General features: G+C 40.2%; 1 protein-coding gene across 1 annotated transcript; it reads right to left on the bottom strand.

Moving 5' to 3' along the window:
• Positions 1–4,066: 4,066 nt before the first annotated feature.
• On the bottom strand, positions 4,067–16,575 carry LOC122780924 (long-chain-fatty-acid--CoA ligase ACSBG2-like). The gene is made up of 14 exons (XM_044044357.1): positions 16,375–16,575; positions 13,079–13,193; positions 12,680–12,801; positions 11,747–12,018; positions 10,941–11,029; positions 9,788–9,908; positions 9,180–9,410; positions 8,380–8,556; positions 7,617–7,798; positions 6,554–6,796; positions 6,230–6,447; positions 5,704–5,843; positions 4,575–4,821; positions 4,067–4,270 (listed from the first exon to the last, which is right to left on the bottom strand). The coding sequence occupies exons 1-14, from the start codon at positions 16,541–16,543 to the stop codon at positions 4,152–4,154; spliced, it is 2,445 nt and encodes an 814-aa protein (XP_043900292.1). The 5' UTR covers positions 16,544–16,575; the 3' UTR covers positions 4,067–4,151.
• Positions 16,576–20,697: the final 4,122 nt, after the last annotated feature.

Here is a 20,697-nt window from a genome sequence, read left to right as displayed (position 1 = left end):
TGAAAAGTGAATTATTTTGGTTTGTGGACACAAGACATTTGGGAACATCATTGTTTCCACATTTTCTGACATTTTATGGACCAAACGATTAAATTAATCAATTAATTGTGAAAGTAATCAACAGAATAATTGATTATGAAAATAACTGTTAGTTGCAGCTCTAGTTAGTTGCAGACCTTCTGTGTGGTGTGGTCAGAAATGGAGTCTTACCTCTGGGTCGCTGTGTTCCGATGACCCAGTGATGACGTGAATATTGACGGAATCGCGGTATCCGTCAGAGTGACGTTCTTCATTTCCCCCTTAAAATGGAGACTACAAACGCTCGTATTTTTCAGCTTCTCTTGATCGGTGTCCTCTCCACACTTCGGATGGTTGATAGCCCGCAGCCACTGTTTGCACCTCTCCTCATATCTATAGAGAAATTATTATAAAACTCACTGCTTGTCCAGTTAATTTAGTTCTACATCCCGGTACAGAGAGGGAGGGGGGACGGGACGGGTCCCCCCACTCACACCAGTTTTGGTGCTCTCAGAGCTCTCAGAAGCCCTACAAGTAAGAATTGTTGACTTGCATAAAGCTGGACAGGGTTACAAAAGTATCTCTAAAAGCCTTGATGTTCATCAATCCACGGTAAGACAAATGGAGAAAGTTCAGCACTGTCGCTACTCTCCCTAGGAGTGGCCTTCCTGTAACAATGACTGTAAGAGCACAGCGCAGAATGCTCAATGAGGTGAAGAAGAATCCTAGAGTGTCGGCTAAAGACTTCTCTGAAATCTCTGGCACATGCTAACATCTCTGTTAACAAACCTACAATACGTAAAACATTGAACAAGAATGGAGTTCATGGGAAGACAACGCGGAGGAAGCCACTGCTGTCCAAAAAAAACCCATTGCTGCACATTTGAAGTTGAGATTTTTGGAAGGAACACACAACGCTATGTGTGGAGAAACAAAGGCACAGCACACAAACATCAAAACCTCATCCCAACTGTTAAGTATAGTGGAGGAGGCATCCTGGTTTGGGGCTGCTTTGCTGCTTCAGGGCCTGGACAGATTGTCATCATCAATGGAAAAATGAATTCCCAAGTTTATCAAGACATTTTGCAGGAGAACTTAAGGCCACCTGTCCACCAACGGAAGCTCAACAGAGGATGGGTGAAGCAACAGGACAACGACACAAAGCACAGATGTAAATCAACAACAGAATGGATTCAACAGAAGAAAATACACCTTCTGGAGTGATCCAGTCAGAGTCCTGGAGAGTCCAAGACCTCAAGAGAACGATTCACACCAGACATCCCAAGATTGACATGATTGCTGAACTGAAACAGTTTTGTAAAGAGGAGTGGTTCAAAATTCCTCCAGACTGTTGTGCAGGTCTGACCTGCAACTCCCGGAAACGTTTGGTTGAGGTTATTGCTGCTAAAGGAGGGTCAATCAGTCATTAAATCGAGGGTTCACAGACTTTTTCCACCCTGCACTGTGAATGTTTACATTGTGTGTTCAATAAAAACATGAAAACATATAATTGTTTGTGAGGTATTAGTTTAATAAGACAGTGTTTGTCTATTGTTGTGACTTAGATGAAGATCAGATCACATTTTATAATCAATTTCTGCAAAGGGTTCACATACTTTTTCTTGTAACTGTATCTCTCACAGAACACTCACAAGCTGTAACAGCGGTTGGTGACGCTGCGACAGATGACAGACAAGTAGTCAGACTCTTATCAGAAATATATGAGAATTAAATAATGATGTGTTTCAACACCTGGTGGGTTTCTTTTACATTTTAGTGTGTCATACGCTTATTAGGAGCAATTTAAGATTACAAAAGTAACGTGTAAAAATGCCTGAAAGGTAAGGATTGCTTTAATTAATTGTCAGTCTTGGGTAAAGTATCTACAAAAGGTAAAAGTACAAGTATCCAGAGGTGAATACCTATCCCTACCATTCACTGCCAAAGTTTTATTTGTTTTTATATTCAGGCCAACATTTTTTTTACTCAGTAACGGATGTGATTTAAGACATAGCGAAGTACAGTACTTCCAAAGAAATCATACTTAAGTAAAAAATGACTTTAAAAAGTACACGTACACAGGTACACTTGATAGAAGTTGAGTTATATGATACTTAAGAATCAAAAGTAATTTTCTGATATAAAATGTTTTAGAAGTAAAAGTATTAAAAAAGGTGTGTAATTAGGATTGAGCTATGGTAGCTCAGTGGTAGGGTGAGTTGTCTTTCAACTGGAAGGTTGTAGGTTCATTTCCTAGCTCTGCTAGTCTGTGTCCTCGAGCAAGACAAACATGGGGCTAATGTTGCAGTGTGTAAATGGGTATGAAAGATGTAAGATTAGAAAAGCAATGTATAAAAACAGACCATTACCAGCTCTTCTTCTGATTTCATTTAGTGGTAACGAGTCACAAAGATAGTTAGAGGAAATGTGGTGGTGTAAAAGTTGCTAGAAATATAGAGTAAAGATAGGTGAATTTTGTACGTAAGTAGAGTAACGGAATACTTTGTTACATTACAACACAGGATTTTAAGCAATGCAGTAAAAATGATCTCCAACCCTACCTTTAATTAATGTTTTCAACCAATTGAATGGAATTTGATATTTTATGTTATGTCTGACAATCTCTAACAAACACTGCATGTTAGGACACACAACGTTAAATGATTCACACAAAAATGAAATGAACGGATGAATGTTTTTTTAATCAAAGAGTATTGTACTGATCACACAAACATTCACATTTCTGTTGACCATATACAGAAACAGCCCTGCTTCACTTCTCCAGAGCAGCGCCATACATACACACACACACACACCTTCATTTTTCAACCCTGATCATTTTAACAAAACGGGCTCTTAAGGGTCAGGCAAATCCAGTTTAGTCAAGGCTCCTGTGAATTCTCTGTAGTCCTTCAAAGTTGTTTTGGAAAATAAATCTTTGTTAAAGGCAGTCAATCTAGTTCAACCTCTAATTTATATGTGCCACTTAGCAGCAGGAGAGCCACTCGCCCAGAAAAACAGAATCACCGTCATTTCCTTATTCCACTTCATAAATGTACCACCATTGCATGTCTTGCATTTTCACCCTGAACTTCAATTGCTTTGAGGTTCAACCTCTCAACTTGCCCTTAAGTGTTATCCATCAGGCTGCTACAAATATCTATTGTATGTTTACAGTTACATCGTATGTTAGTCAGAGACATTTGAACATCTATACATTTGATGCAATAAATATGGCAATAGACCAATGAGGGCAGATTAATGCAGCTGATACAGCATATTTACTTTTTTTTTTTCCATTTACCAATTACTAATTTATGTACATCTTCCTTCTCTGTTTCACGTAATCAAAGGAAAAAACAAAAACATAATTACTGAAATATAAACTAAAATATAAAAAAATTAAAGACAAACACAAGAACGCAGATATTTACATTTCACAAAACCCAGAAGCAGTTCTACACATACATACTGTTCAGGACCAGGCATAGTGGAAGATGTAATGTAACATTTTTTTGGACTATACAACTGAACAAAAACAAAAAGCAGTTACTTAAATGGTGTCTTTTTTTACAGCATGAAAAACAGAACTTGAATTTGTAGTTAAATTTACCCGACAAAGACGAGAGGGAGCGACACCGAGTCCATGCGAAAGGCCAGTAAATATTTGATATCATTGTAGAATTAAAAATTTGGTTTATTACATAAATGTTTCTTCACTTGAAGCCGTTTCGTCCCACATACACTTTGGCAAACTCAAAAATAAATAAATACGTTCAAAAATACAAATGGCAAAGTTTGCATCAAGTATCGCAACACAGTAAACTCTTCGTACATTCAGCTGCCACCACTTCACCGGTCAGATTTTGCTGCTCAAACCTTGAGCAAAACAAATAAATATTTGAATTCAGCTTATTTGAATATTCAAAATCATAAAGCTATTGTAAAAAATGGCTTTGTCTTCATTCTTTGTACATGACCCACAAATGTAAACCGAGACATAAATGACCAAAACTTAAGGCAATGAAAACATATTACAAAAAGGGGAGAACATGACAGAAGGTGTAGGAATGAGGTGGAGTGTATCCTTGTTGACATACAGTCTGAATGTTGTTGCAGGTGCAGGAGCAGCTCTATTTGGAAGGCAGCGGGTTGTCGGGAGTCGTCGGAGTCGTCAGCTCCTTATAAAAGTTCTCAATCTGCTCCTTGTGCATCTTCATTACCACCGGACGCTTCAGCTTCATGGTGGGGCCTGAGGAATGAGCAAAGAATTCATGCTATTAAACCAACTCCTTTAAGCAACAGGGCTGCTGCACCACTTTACCCTTAAGGATAAAATGTGAGTAACCATCAAAAGTCATTTGTAATCTTCTTCTTGTAACATGAGTAACATTTAACCCAGTAACTACAGAAATCACAATCGTATGTATTATATAGATCAATTCATCTGAGGTTTAATTAGCAGATTCCAATGAAATCATTAGTTTTATTTCTACTCCAAAACTGAATTTGGCACAATTCTACTCTAAAGGTCATGGAATTCCCGTCCCACTCACCCAGTTCTCCCCCAACCACGGAGAAGTCCTGATTCAGCACAATCCACTTCTGGATGCGCTGAGCGTTGGAGGCTGCCCTCTCATTGACTCTGTTGATTCCCTCCTGAATAGTGGTGTTTACTGCTTTGTCTTGGCCACTTGCAATCTCAGAAACCCGTGTGGCATTGCTGCCTAACCGCCTGCAGAACTCCACAGCCTCTGGAGACAGCTCATCCTCTGGCTCGCCTGTGACAGCATTGACCTGGCACTGGAGAGACAAAAAAATAAATAAATACAAAGGTTTTGATTTTATCAACAACATTTTCTTATCATGCAGTGTAAAGGCTTCAGCGTGGAACCTCTATCACCAACCTGTGGATTTCTGAGGTATTACCACTAGATGCTCTGATTTTTGATGCATGTTGCTGCAGTACTTTCTATCGCTGTCTCTTAAAGCAGAACTATGCAGCATCTTTATCCTAATTTAACAACTTCAGAGACATTGTGCTGGTTATATGGCTTGTTGCCGGGTGATTTGGGGCTGTCTGAAAGCAGAAAACCAGCCTCATAAGATCAGGGTCGCCATCCCAGATCTTCAGGTCTCACAAGAAATGGGAATTGTTTCACAGCACGAAACACACACCCTTAGCCAGATATCGGCTATAAGATCAAGACAGCGATAGCGTTATTTAAGACGTTCATCATGACAGAAGCATGGATGGACCTGGCTCCACGGCTTGTGTTTGCCTGTTTCGTTGAAAACAAACACACATGGCCAGGAGAGGGGAAGGTAGCATCAGCGGGGACAGTGAGGACAAAGCAGTAGATAATGGATGTTTACAGTGGCGCTGGTAAGATATGTACTCTGAAACTGTAGAGGGAGCTCTGTAGAGAAAAGGGCAAAAAAGTGACCAGACTTGCAAAGTTCTGCTTTAATATAGCATTACTTGTCCAGACTACATCCAAGAAACTTGATTGGAGCTGTGTGGTTCAGGAAACAGCAGTGATTGCAGGCAGTTGTAATTTATTGCAACTGACTCGTTTTATTGTGTAATATTAGTACTTCCTCCACAGTGCTCTACTTCATCTCCCTCCAAGATTTAAGTGGACAGACACACATCTGGTCAAACCACGTCCAGAAAGTCTTTACCTTAACAGTGAGCAGCATAGACAGAAACTTCCTCTTGTCTCCAATCAGCATGGCGTTGCTAATCAGTGGCACAGCTTCTTTGACCGCATCCTCGATGGGAACAGGCGGGATGTTCTCTCCCCCCGCTGTGATGATCAACTCTGAAAATCAAACGCAGACACAAAACGTTGACTAACAGACAAATTTCAAGATCACAAGTAAAGAAAACAGTCCAGTAAATGATTTATGATCTGGTACAAATACTCTTGTCTATCATCCCTCCATTTTCTAACACTTTATCATTCACCTGGTGGGGGTACACCCTGGACAGGTCACCAGTCCATCACAGGGACACATATAGAGACAAACAACCATTCACTCTCACACTCAAACTTACAGTCAATTTACCTAATCCCCATATTTCATGTTTTTTGGACTTTGGGAGGAAACTGGAGAACCCGGAGAAAACCCACACACACGGGAAGAACATGCAAACTGGAATAAAGAACAATAATAATAATAATAATAATAACAATAATAGTAATACCTTTAATTCTTCCAGTGATGTAGAGGAACTTATTCTGGTCATGCTTTCCCAGGTCACCTGAGTGCAGCCAGCCTTCTGCATCCAGAGCCTCCTCTGTCTTCTCGGGCATGTTGAGGTAACCCATGAAGACATGGCGTCCCCAGAAGCAGATCTCACCGTTTCCCTCTTCATCTCGGTTGTGCAGCTTTGTTTTGCACCCTGGGAGCTCAACGCCACAGCTGCACGACAAAAGGTGTGTTAAAAAAAAGAAAATCACCATTTAAGCACATTTCTGAATCACCACTGAATTCTGTCAACACTGGGCTGTAGATTATAAAAATATACCTAGTGAGTCTGTAGGCATCAGGGAGGGAGATGGTGTGAGGTCCAGAGCTCTCACTCATGCCATACAGCTCATACAGTGGAATATCCAAACTGAGGAAGAACTCCAGGGTGTCTTTGGTGATGGGTGCGGCGCCTGTGAAGCACTTTTTGCAGCGTTCCAAGCCCAGAGCCTTACGCACCTTTTTGAATACGAGCTTTTTGGCAACACGATAGGTAAGAGGAGTGTGGCTGACAGCTCCATTTCTGAAGAGACACAAAGTGTTTGCGTGTCAAGACTCAAATCAGGTTCAAAGAGATCTTACATCCATTAGTATATTCTCACAAATCAAGAAATGGCATGGATACAATTTGAATGGTCCTATATTTTCTGATAATGTTTCCTACAATTTCCCTATATGTACAATTTGCAACTAAATATAACGGAAAAAGAAAAATTATTAAGTATCATCGTCATATTCAATAAAAAATATATTAGGAAGAGAAAGTTCAAACAGATCAGTATCTATTAAAAGGTCCAGAGTGTAACATTTAGGAGGATTAATAGATAGAAATTGAATATATTGTTTTTTATAGCCTGAATGGACACAGTTTTAAATCAGAAGCTTACTACATTAACATAGACGAACAACATGCTTTCTGGTATGCCAAGGCCACCGTAGTTCTCTGAACTGCTTGAATAAGGGAGAAGTCCTCAGTTTGTTAAAGTCTACAATCTCGCATTTAGATTTCCCCCAATTCTTACACACTGTACCTTTGTAACTTTTACAAAATAAGTATTTGTGACTATACGCTTCCATACAGATCTGCATCCTATAGATTGAGTTGCAGGTTTCAATGTTTCAGCTTTTGTAACAGTCTTAAATGACATTTGTTTGAGTTGTTTTGAACTCTGAAATCTTCTCACAACCTGCAGCTGAATATGAGATAATTTCTTGGAAATTTTAAAGGAAAGATTCCAAGACGTTGGAAGGGAAAAAACATAGTTTCAGTAAAAAGCAAAAACTCCCCATAATTAGGTGCCTGCAGCCACAAGGCATACTAGTTTAACATAACATGCACATACTGGTTCATCTTGGTGAGATTAGTCTGCAGTCCGACATCTTTGGCCCATGCAGCCACTTTCCTGCGCACAGTCGAAGACTTAGCTCCCACAGATTTCATCTTCTCTTGCATCTTTTCCCAGACACGAGGGACACCCATGAAGACAGTAGGATGCACCTCTTTCAAGGTGTTTACCAAAGAGCCCTGATTAAGACAAATTAAAATATCATTACTACCGGCAACTCTTGCGCTCCCTCTCTCATTCCAAATTCAACACATTGATTGAACTGTGGTTTACCTAATCTCCATAGTTTAAAATAGTTTAGAATAAATACATTATCTTTGGAAAGAAGTAAATTATTGTTTGTTAAAGTTAAAGCCAGATGATAAAGGTACACCATGCAACTTGTGTGCATTCAAATTAATAAAAACTATTAGATCTGTTTTTATATTACATGGAGCTGCAGACTTAAATGATTAAACTTGTTTCTATCTAGTGAAATCTATAATTCTAAATTAACTGTGGTCACTGGATGTTGACTGCTTGGCAAATGTAGTTGTAGACAGTTATGACATTTTATGCCAAATAATGCCAGAAAAATACAGATTTCTTAAATGTGATGCTTGAATAAGTAAATTCAATCATCGTGTATTTACAAACATGATGGGGGCAGAATATGAATGTATGACAGTATAATACAGATTATTTAAATGCACCCAACAAAGTGACCGAGCAGTGTGTGTTCTGCGTGTGCGCCATACACAAACCATAAATGCCGCCTTACCTTGAGGGCGTCTGGCTGAGCGAAGTAGGTCGCCCCTCCAACCTTCATGGTGGACCAGATGTCCACCATCTGAGCAGCGATGTGGCTCAGCGGCAGGTAGCTCACCACCACCTCCTGAGCCTCAGGGGCCTCTGTCAGTTTCAAGTGAATGCTGATGGAGAGTGCAGTCCATGTCAGCTGAAGGGGGAAAAATAGTAGCGTTTTATGTGTCAAGCAGTGGTGGCATTAGTAATAGCATCAATACATTCTTACTCTGTAGGTTCTGTATTTAAAATCCCACTAACAGTACACAAGTATTAACAACCAAATTAAAGCAGCAGCCTTGGGAGCATTCTAATGTTGACCTGTGCATCTCTGTCTGTCCACTGTATTTGTAATTGGTGCCACACTTGAGCCAGGGTTACATTGCTCAGCTTTCAGGGTCAGTGAATCACTGTGGAATCCCACACTACATCACTTGATGTGTAGTGTTGACCACAATGAACATTTTCCTGAAGCAGTGCAGCCTGAGATTTTATGAAACCGATAAAGTTTTAGCTCTGTTACGCTGCCCTGGTTTCTGATTGGCTGAGGCTGCATGAGTCTGGCTAACTTAATTAGACTGGTGTCTGCTGCGTGACTGGAGAGGGAGGGGTCTGTGTGTTTCAGCAGGCCACGTCTTTTCAAATTTCACACTTGCGACTGCCGATCACAAGCCAGTTCGGGGTGATTAGCCCGTGTCTTGCAGAAATCTGTAAATCATGTAGCGTGAACTAGGCTGTCAAGCCTAATCCTCGGAGAAGAAAACTCTTGTTCCTTACATTGTCATGGCTCAGCATGACTCCTTTGGGCTGGCCTGTGGTTCCTGAGGTGTAGATGAGAGTGCAGCATTGGTTTGGTTTCTGGCTGGAGATGATCACGTCAAGGGGAGCGTCGGGCTCATGACGCCCCAGCTCCATAAACTCCGCCCACGAGTACAGATTTGGTCTCTTCTCTTTAAGTGCGTCCTTGTACTGGATAATGGCTTTCAAGTGTGGAAGCTTGTCTTCAACCTGTGAACATATGGCATACAATCATAAAATATATACTACAGGGGAAACATCAACAACATCACTGGTGTTATTTAACTTCCTACACTACTGGCTATGGATAAAGTATTTGATGGCATTTGACATTTTTGCATTTATCCTGTGTAGAGACAGTGAAAAGAAGATGGGGGGGAGAGTGAGAGTAGAGGGGAGAGCAGCTGCTCAAGATGCATCACCAATGTTAGGAAAAACATGTTCTTTTAAGCTGACTTAAGGTGGGACAAGGATTATATTACTCCTCAATTAGTGCAGTTGTTTATTGTCGCATTGTTGAATTGCAGAAATTATCGGATCACAGTTCTCATCGGGATTTCATTTTAAATAACTTCTGTTGGTCTCACCTGTAGGATTTTCTGCAGCTGTTTGTGGTTCTCCACCACAATAATGTTGGCCTTGCAGTTTTCTGCTACATACTGGCAGGCCTCAGGAGAGTTGGTGGTATAGATGCCTACAGCAAATCCACTGCAACAGATAAAAGAGTCAAAGTCAACAGATTGTTTCATTTACAGTTCCAGTGAGGTGATGCTCTTGCCCTGTGGTATACTGCTTTGTCTTATATGTAGAGAGCTAGCACAGTACAGTGTGTTTCATTTCTGTTCACAGGAAGTCCACAGCAACTACTACAACTACTGTATGTAGCATCCACTTCCAATGAGAAATAAAGTAGGAAAGACTTGAATCCGTTTGGGGTTCGCTTGCTAGAAACATGATCTACATCAAATGTGAGTCCACTTTCAAAGTTAAGAGTTTGTGCTACTGTTGGCGATTATCATCATCTGTAATTTAACACACCAGGACCAGTTTAACAAGGTGACAACAGCATAAAAGCATTCTTTACCGTCATGTGTCAGAAGGTGTGGGAGAATTCACACAGTATCAATACTTGTTAAGCTCCAAGGAATTACGAGAAATGACACGGACAGACTGTAACAGGAGTATGTTCCCCTCAATGTATTCTGGTTGTCAGCCTTCAGTGAACTGATGTGAACTGAAGATGTTTTATGATGTAAGCAGCACAGCTGCAGCAAATCTGTCCCCGACCGATAATGAGGTTTTTAATTTGCTGAAGCGTTATGGTTTCTCTGAGTCGTTTGGTCCCACTTAGCTCTCTGAGTGAAGCACTGCTTTAGATTCATTTTGTCTGAGGCCATTCCCACTGAACATTGATGCAATCACAGAAACAGAGAGGCTTGTGATTACAGTTATGTGATCTATGCCGAGTTTCATCTGTGGTGGAGGAAGTAGCCCAAACCATAATTAGGTAAAAAAATAAACACATCAGTGTTGAAGTCCCCAACAGAGCTTGATTACAGGAACTGTCCTTCGTGAAGAGGATACGTGCAGGAGTGGATGACACCAGAGGGACATGCTCCATAAAACTCACATTTCAAGTCATGGGTTGCTTCAGCCTGACATGTAAACAAACAAACACACACCGAAAGCCCATGATTGAGAAATTACATGCACTCAGATGTGAAGGTGAAACTGACTCACCCTGCAAAAATAGCTCCAATATCAGCCATGAACCACTCAGGCGAATTGAAGCCCAGGATGCCAACGCCATGGTAGCGCTCCAAACCAAGCTGTAAAAAAATAAACACACCTTTTTAATACAAACAAAATCACGACAAGTAATAATAATAATAATAATAATAATAATATCCTCAACATCCAATGTCAGCATTCAATTTCTAGCTCTTCATTAAGCCAGGATCATTACATTTCTTGTATATGTTTTTATACACTCAAAGAGATCAGTTTGACCAGAGCTCAGTGTTGTCTCAAGCACATTGCCATGGCAGCTTTTAACAATGGATCCAGATACTTGGGCAAATTATGTTGTCTTTAATAGGATTGGGAATGCATTATGACAAAGCCAGGGTTACATCTCCAACAGACCTTTGTATAATTTCTGCAAGCGTGAAACTCCAAAGAAAGCTTTAGTAATGTGGGCTTAGTGTAGAAACCTTTTTAGCTTATAGCACGCAAAGGCTACAAGTTCATGCCCAAAAGTCAGCTTCATTCGTTTGTGTTGTGATTGTGTCACACTCGCGCACATTCTTACATGACACTGGCTGAGTTTCTGTGCTGACATTGAGTTCCACAATGAACAATAACATTCTCTGTTCTCAGGCTGAGGCCCTGACCTGAGCTACATCAAATTCTGGCTGACATTTCAGTCAGATTCCTTTTCATATTCCTTTTGCGCGTGGTGTCTCATCGAGCAACACTGCGAGGCAAATCTGCAGATGTTGTGGGTGTAAGCAACAAATGACAGATCAGTAGCAGAAAAAATATACCTTAAGGAAGCTCTTAGCGGCAATGCGGCAATTTTGGTAGTAATCTCTGTAGTTAAGGCTCTTCTGCTGCTCGCCTTCCTTCCAGCCAAGTGCTGTGACGTCGCCAAAGCGCTGCACAGCTGAGGTGAACATCTGGTGGATAGTTAGTGGAGTTTCAGCAGCAACTCCAGAGTCACCCATCCTCAGTTTCACCTCTGTATCACCCTGTGATGTCCAAAGGCCGGGGTCTGCTGCTGCCGGAACCGACAGGGAGTTTGGGCGCTGGGTGTTCACTGGAATAGGTGAAGAGAAAAAAAAATATCACTCAGACAAATTACAAAAGGTTTGCCAGACAGGTCGACCTTCATCAACCAACCTGGTCTTTGTCACAGTCTTGAGGATACAGACTATACTAACCAGGACCAATAAGCAAATGAGCAAGTCTAATCTGAGCACCTGGTAGCAGAGTCAGGTGATTGTCACAGTGGTGTCCAAGTATTTCCTTCACTTTTTAGCTGTAGGAAACTGGAATTGCTTTAGTTAATTTGAAGATGTCCCCCCCCAATGTGAGGTGAAATTACGGCTTCAATGACTTGATAAAGAAATTATTCAAGAATTTAGTCTTATGACATAATGCAAGATGAGCGATTAGAATGGAAATATATGATGGAGTAGGTATGTGTGAGGACTTTTCCCTCAGTGAGTAAAGCAGGAAGGAATGTCAAAGTAGACTTTAAAAGGCAGGAAAAGGAAAATTGAAATTTGTTCTGCCCAGGAATGTGGAATTTGACCAACTTCCACAGGAAAGTCATCACGATCACTATTGCCGAGTTCAGCAGCTGAAGCCAACACAGTAAACTGGATCTAATGTAAGAGACTGAAAGTTGTGTCTGTATATTCCTAATCATAAATCTATCATAATCAATTCACACACTCCATCCCTTCAGCTCTCACCTGTTTGTGTGTTTGAGGCCTGCTCGGCAGGGACCTCTGTCATCTTAGTGCTGCTGGCAGCTTCATTATGGACAGCAATGTCCTCTTCCCTTTCCCCTGTGGACTCTTCCTCTGAAGAATCACTACAGAAGTGGAAGACAAACACGTCAATTAACAGGAAATAACCAGAGGCAAAAAAAAACCTGAGCCTAAACAGGGAAATATGGGAATAGAGTGAGTCTGACGGCACATATTAGGCCCTCATCTCAAATTGACATCTTGTAAACGTATTTAAATTTTTTAAGTAACTCATTGACCATCTTCTGACTGCTCAGATTAATCTTCAGACTCTCCGTTTAGACACTAAAACCATGTGCAACCAGTGTCCAGGCATTTTTTTTTGTCTTTGTGAGGACATACTTGGCTGTATCCACATTTCCGTCCAGAGAGGCTGCGCAGGACGACTCCAGGAAGCCGTCAGCTCTGGGAGGATCCATGATTACCACAGCTTCAGTGGTGGGTTCACACACGGTCACTGAAAAGAGGCCATGAGGCGGTCTGATAGTTAGATTTGACAAGAACACCAACTGTATCAGAAGCAAGAATAACAGCAAGAAGAAGAATATCAGTGACTGAACAAGGATTCTGATATATTTTGTGCATTTCTAATACAAGTACGTGAAATGAATTTCATTATCAGCTAATAAAATTCCCAGAGCACAGAGCTGGAGGTGGCAGAGTTGATGATGAGATTTTTGCTGGGAGTGACCAGGATTAGAAATATTGGAGGGACAGCTCAGGTTGAATAGTTTGGAGATAAAGATTATATTGGACAAAGATGTTGAAGATGAAGTTGGTGGGCAGGAGAAAAAGAAGAAGACTACAAAGAAGGTTCATGGACGTTGTGAAGGATGACATTTAGGACAGATGAGCGTAACAGACAGGGACACATTGGAGACAACATAGAGGCAGATGATCTGCTGTGGAAGACACCTAAGGGAGAAGAAGAAACCCCACAAACGAAAGAAAGATTGTTAATTGTGAGACAAGTAACAGGAACATGTGACAGCCAGCCACATGCAGTTCTCACTCAAATCACACCTGAGTGATTTTGGCCTCAGGTCAGTTAGTTTGAGGTTACGTTTACACATCTATCCCCGGTACAAGCTCTTAAGATAGAAGAGGTACAGTGTGCAAACACATGAACAATAATTACAGGGAACAATTCAGTATGCTCACTATGTTGAGCTAGATTGCGCTTATCATCAACCTTTATGGCTAACATCATGAGATGTTAAGCAAATATTGTCTTTGCCTAAACCACATCTGTTCCTTTTACAAAATTTGGTTGTAGAGCAACAGTTTGGGGGAAAACAAATGGAGCCCTGTTTCCAACATGGAACTTCTACTGATAACACTGTCTTTCCATAAATAATGGACTATTTTTAATCAGGCCTTTAAAAGATTTTAGCTGGATTGAAATTGCAGGCATTTCTGAAATTCTGCAGAATCCGCAGCCATCATTAACAAGCACGTCACATGGCGTCATCACAAACAAAAATCAATTTGTCTTCAGTCATGTGGCGAGCAACCAACTGACCCCGAGAAGACTTCAGCTCTTTGCTGTTTACAGCAGCCAAGCAAGACACAGGGTGTCACAGGGTGTCACAGGGTGATCTCACATGCAAGGGTGCCATTTTATTTCACCTCGTCTTCCCAGTGCAGCTGCAGATTCCTAAAGAGGGCAGGAGCCGATCATTGTGGTTTTTACAAGCTGTATTCAGTGGAAGATGTGTTCAAGGTGATGGAAGCAGACAAACGAGTTGTGAGCTCAGGTTAGAGAGCACAAACTAATCCTCCCATTTCTTTTCCACTTTTTCTAATTTCTGACAATGTTCTAACAATGTTCATCTTGCTCTTATGCACACCTCATCACATGGATGTTATCAGATGTTATCTGATAATATCACGAGTATGTGAGTGGCAGTGATAAATAATAACTCACAACGTGGTTAATCACTGTTGCTGAAGTCTGGACGTGTCATTCACCCACTGGCTAAAAATAACACATCAGGATGTTGTGATACACTATCACTTTCAAAATTATTTCTCATCCAGTGCTGAGGGTTATGGGGTAACCCATGGGGTATGCATGCTTGCTTCCAACTCATGTGAACCTCCTATGAAAAGCAAAACCAAGGTTTCTTGGAAGCCGAGACAAACAATTATTTTCACTATCCTCCTGATTTGATTATTATTTGTAAAAGGCAGTTGCAGTTCAGTGCAAATGTTTTATTTACAGGACAAAACACAAAACAGTGTGTTAACTGTGTCAGACAATTAACTGTTAGTTGTCAATTTGGTTTTTCTTATCAATGAATATATAGTATGTCCCATCTCTGGCCCTGCGATGGACTGACGGCCTGTTCAAAGACAATTTTCCACCTCGGTGGACAATAAAGACTTATTCTATTTCACCAGCTGGAATTGGCTCCATGTTATTCATGTGGAGGATAAAGTTAAATGTAACATCTCTGTGGTGCTACAACCAAAGCAATCATTTTGACCATCAATGAATGGCTCAGTTTTGCCACTGAGAAGAAGCAAATCATCTAATCACTCAGCTCCATTCTGATATTCCTTTAAACCTGAAGAGATGAGGGGCATTTCTTAAATTTTTTTTCTTGTGTTTTCTTGTCATTTGACAACACAATGATAGATGTAGCACACTGCACACTGGTTTTCATTACTGCAATTAGGAGAGGATTATGAAAGTGGAGCAAAAAGAGAAACAGATGGAAACACTGCATTTAAACCATTTTATGCTTCATCACTGATTACTATAACCATAGCCAGAACGGTCACGACCTCATACTCACTGAAAACAATGGTGACCCCCCAAAATTTATGTTTGTGGGGATTAATCCCCACTGAAACCACAAGACCCCACCCCTTCTTTCAGTTCTGTCTCACTGGTCTCATGATGTGTCCATGATGTGTTCCACTGCACTGCCTGAGCATAATGTTATCACCAGAAACACCAGTGACATTAACCTATAAAGTTAATCAATGTAATCCATCAACATTCTTCTGCATAATCTGCAACGTCATCCAGTATCCTGCATCTAAACATCACCCAGGGGACTGACTTTAAGCCTCAGCATCCTCACTGTTCATTTACCCAAAACACGTTTGGAATTCAACATTTAATATAATGCTTTTTCGATCGAATTCTGTGGAATGTTACGGGTTTTTTTTGTTTATTTTTTTTTAATAGATCAAATGTTCGATCGATCATCTGGCATGTGTCTGCTGCATGCTAGGGTTACACCCAAACTAACCAGCTCTTCACATGATAATCAAGAAAAATAATGAGTTTAAACGTTATATCTCACATGAAATCGACAATATTATTAAGTGAAAGTGTGTGTGGGGGGTTGGAATCATTATCAAGCAGGGCTTATTCGCGGAGTGTCAGGGTCTGGTTATTAATCCGGAGTGATAGTAAATAAAGATTGTGACATAAAACCACAGAGAAATGGCCGATTTTTAATATATACATTATGAGAGAGGCTTTGAAGTGAGCGTTTTTTTTCCCTCTAAAGATAATGATCAAACCTGATAAACACAAGTGCACGTTGACAGATGAGACTCGCTATCACTACATGTCACATACATGAAATAAGAATGTAAATACGGAGCTGAAAAATACTCACACTGCATCTCTGTGGGAACAACTTCTGTGCCCTTTTTTCCTTTATAAACGGTAAACTTTTTGTAGTTCCACGTCCAGTAAAATATTACCGCAGTAGCTTGAATTAGCCGGTAAACACAGTGTGTACACGCCGCCTGCCTGCTGATTTTACTACTCGAACTGCATATCATTCATTTTCCAACGGCTGCCGGCTCGGCTCGGTTTCTCCCTCCCCCCTTAAAAAGCCCCACCCTGACTTCCTCTTTCTTCCGGACAAACCCCCCTCTCTCTCGAACACGGTGACGTATCGTGATTGGTTGAAACTGCTCACGCCACACGACCACCTTCCTTATAAGGTCACGCGAGTCAAAATGGTGGGGGGGAGGGGTACGTGGCTGTGATTATACTCGCGTGTAATGTCAGCTAAAATGGTTTATCCCTCTGTCCGTGTGAAACTGCTGCGGATCCTAAAGCATGTATCGAGTATTTCGAGTATTTCTAGTTTCCCAGTGCCAGGTGTTGAAATGTTTGAGCCACAGCAGTACAAGGCACATGTTAGGATACATTCAAGGAGAATAATACTCCCCTGCAAAAGAAATGTGTGAAAGGGATAGTTTTGTTTGTTTTATCAACACTAAACCAGTCTGGTCAAGGTCACCCAGTGTCTGCGTGACACTGACATTTTTGTCTTGGTCCATGTGGACCCTAACCAAACAAACCTGCTCACACGCCAATTTCAATTTTCAGCCCCAACATCACAAGGGGTGAGGTGTGAGTCAAAATTTCGATTTGGTGATGTATTGTCATCCTTCCACGTGCAAGTATCGATTTTTTTATTTACTTTATTGTCTTTATTTGCAAAATATCAGGCAATTAACCTTGTATAACAAAGGGGAACAGTCCTGCGATGGGGCCACAGTGGTCTGGTCCTATTGAACGTCCCAAAAATATACAGTTCCTCCAACATTTGTTAATCGGACTAGTTTTGGATGTAAATGTTGTAAGTGGGCTCCTAAATTTTTTTTTTCCATAGTTGGCTTCGAATAAATATACTTGTTGCATATTGAGCATATGTTTTCCCATATGTCATCATCTATTATTTTATTCAACTCAATTCCCATTGCTGTTTGATGGGTAGTGTGCTATCTGACATATACAATGTTAATTTCTTGTCTTGCCCATAATGTCTAATTTGCAAAAATCTATATAGGTCAAGTATCGATATTTTAATAAATAAATGAAGGTGCTCTAAAGTAAACAGGTCTGACAGTTTCACTCACCGGGTGTCGTTACTTGATGTGTCCTTGGGGGAGGAGTGCTGCTCAAATGAATGAGGGTAATCCTGGGTGGAAGTTACCTGGCATAAGAAGAGGGAGTTTACAGCTGGATAATGGCGAAGAAAGCCACATTAAGAGATGCGCCATCCACGTTCAATACATAGACTTTATGCACTGTTCTCTATTTTATGAATAAATAGAGAAATCCTGCACTTTTAACTTTTCACGGACGTTTTTATTTTCTTCAGTCAGACAGATATCGTGATCTATCGCTATATGATTGTCTTGTGATATATTGCTTATCGCAGAGTTGTTGTATTGTGATATTATTGGTATCATGGATCACGTATCATATCATGAGGTAACCTGTGACTACCTCAAACTCACGGCCCTCCAATCAATTTCATGCGGCCCGCCTTTTAATATCAAATTATAGCGAGTTATTTCTATTTCTATATGTATTTTTTAATGAAAAGATTGATGTTGCATCATACATATGTTTATATTTTGAACTAGATATAGTTCCATTTTGAAATGATGTGAAATATATTATTATTTTGATATCTTTTTTTCCACTTGACTGGCGCCCGATGAGACGCTCCGTGGCCCCAAGATCATTTGAGTTTGAGACCCCAGATTAAGAGGCTTAAATCTGTTTTCCCTTCTGTCCCTGCTGGCAGCCATGTTATCAGTGAGAGCTCTAGTATCTGGATTCCAGGCTGTCTCACAGAAACGGCAGCATACTTGTCACAGTCAGTGTTGATCATTAAATGATCAAAACGTCATACAACCACACTTTAAAAAAACCCAAAAACCTTTAAGTATATATTTAAGTGGTATAAGTAAATATATAAGTATATAAGATGTTCATACACTGCGAGCAGTAAACAAAGAAAAAACAATAGCCTGGAAAAAGTGCTAATATTAACAAGTCGTATTAGCTTAAACAAATATAGATCATCTTTGATACTGAGCTAAAGTGCATCACGCATTGTCATGATACCTGTTTCGAAATAATTTACACACATACACACACACACACAGAAAAGAGACAGAGCACTGACACACTGGCTAAGGTTACTCTAAGACAACATTTCTGAGGCAGGTTTTTAAGTGGCCTGGCTTTTTGACATTCTACTGAAGTTATTCTTTTGTCCTTTGCAAAAATGCCCACATTCAAGCCTTCCTCGGTCTACAGGCCACTGATGCTGCAAATACTGTTTATTTTTTCGTCGTTAAAAATAAAATAATATATACGGTATATATATATATATATATATATACATACATATATATATATATATAGATTAATAAATAGGATGAACAACAATGGACAACTGGTGTTACAGACCATTATAAAAAAATGTTTGCTGTTGGCAAATATCAAAGGTGAAACTGACCAGAAAAACTGTCTGTGACCCATTCAAATGTGAAGCCAGTGTGAGTGTGGGCTTAGAGCTATGAGGACATTTCATCTTTAAGCATCTACAAAATAGTGTCAGCTGCCTTATTTCTAATTAGTAAAATTCGCCTCACAAGACTCACAGATGTATTACAGTAAAGAAACCTCTCTCGACCAACGTTTATACTGCGACTCTATGTGGAATTAGGTTGATTCTGTGGTGTATTTTGATAACTTTTACTGCCCAAGTTTCCATCATTATTTGAGTAGCAATGCCCGGTGAGTGAAAATGTCTTGCTAGGGCGAATCGATTATCGCATTGCACGAGGAAGGACGCGATTATGTCACCAAATTGATATTTTGACCCACCCCTAGCCCAGACCCTAAAGTTTAATCAAGGTTGAAGTGGATGTATGTGTGTATGTCCTTGTATTATGCACATTGTTTTAATCATTTATGCATGGAAGAGTATTAAGGCCACATGTAAAAAACGTTTTTTGAAAGGAAGTTAAAGAAAAAGTCAGAAATCTGACTTTCAGTCTCAGAATTCATGTTGTTTTATTTTTTAACTTTCAGATTTGTTTTTTACCTGTGGCCCTCATGCTCTTCCATATGTATGTTGTCTTCTATTTCACTGATTCTTATTGACGTCATTCTTTCCAGCACTCTGATCATACATTTTCTGCAATGAATGATTCAAATATGAGGTCATCAGAAAATAAAATGCATATTTGCCTCATATTATCTGGATTATGGTTAGGGTTAAAAAAATGTTCACTGACACTTAGGGCGGGAAAATGTTCATAATGACTGTTTACACGCATGAATACATTATTTTCACGTGGCATACTTCTTTAGTCCACGGCTTGAAATAGCTCACATGTGTCGACGTAGAGATCTCGAGAGCAACACACCACGCCACAGCGTCACTTGATCCGGTGTACGCATGCGCACACAGTGGAGCGGCAGCTGTTCAGCGCTGATGCACTGAGGTTACTGTCGGTCATTGACATGCAGTCTCACCACCACCACATTCTGCCGAGGTGCTGCTACAGCAACTACACACAGCAGCTCCGCACAGCGGTGACTTCCTTCAGCCTGAGCTAACACTGAGCGGAACTGATAAAATATTTAAAGTGTACTCACAGGGTGTCATGTTGTTTAGAGAAGGTCAGACCACATCTCTCCACTACACATTTTAATGTTGTAAAGTTGACTGTTAAGACTTGTCACTTAAGTCTCCAGACAGCACTTTTACATGACATACATACTGTGCACACACACACATACTGTAAATACATACATACATACATACATACATACATACATACACACACACACACATAACTACATACATACACAACTAGATACATGCACACTGTCCATATATACATCCATACTGTAAATACATACATATACACACACACATATATACTGTAAATACATACATAACTACATACATACATACATATATACATACTGTCCATATATACATACATACTGTAAAAACATACATACACCCATAACTACATACACACACACATACATATTGTACATACATACATACATATTGTAAATACATACATACACACACATACATTTTTCAGTGGGTTTACATGTTCTCTATTGGCCTGATCACACAAGCAACATTGTAATAAATTTGTTT

This window comes from Solea senegalensis, linkage group LG14, assembly GCF_019176455.1.
Source record: "Solea senegalensis isolate Sse05_10M linkage group LG14, IFAPA_SoseM_1, whole genome shotgun sequence".
NCBI classification, from domain to species: domain Eukaryota; kingdom Metazoa; phylum Chordata; class Actinopteri; order Pleuronectiformes; family Soleidae; genus Solea; species Solea senegalensis.
Note: the sequence above shows the minus strand (reverse complement) of the source record. Positions and strands in the feature narration are given on the sequence as shown.

Excerpts from the sequence above, each read along its gene's own strand:
- LOC122780924 (XM_044044357.1), bottom strand. The coding sequence starts at position 16,543 with ATGATATGCAGTTCGAGTAGTAAAATCAGCAGGCAGGCGGCGTGTACA. Across the intron at positions 11,030-11,746 it reads CCGCTAAGAGCTTCCTTAAG|CTTGGTTTGGAGCGCTACCA; the intron begins GTATATTTTTTC and ends ATTTTTTTACAG. Across the intron at positions 5,844-6,229 it reads CATCACTGGAAGAATTAAAG|AGTTGATCATCACAGCGGGG; the intron begins GTATTACTATTA and ends TTTGATTTTCAG.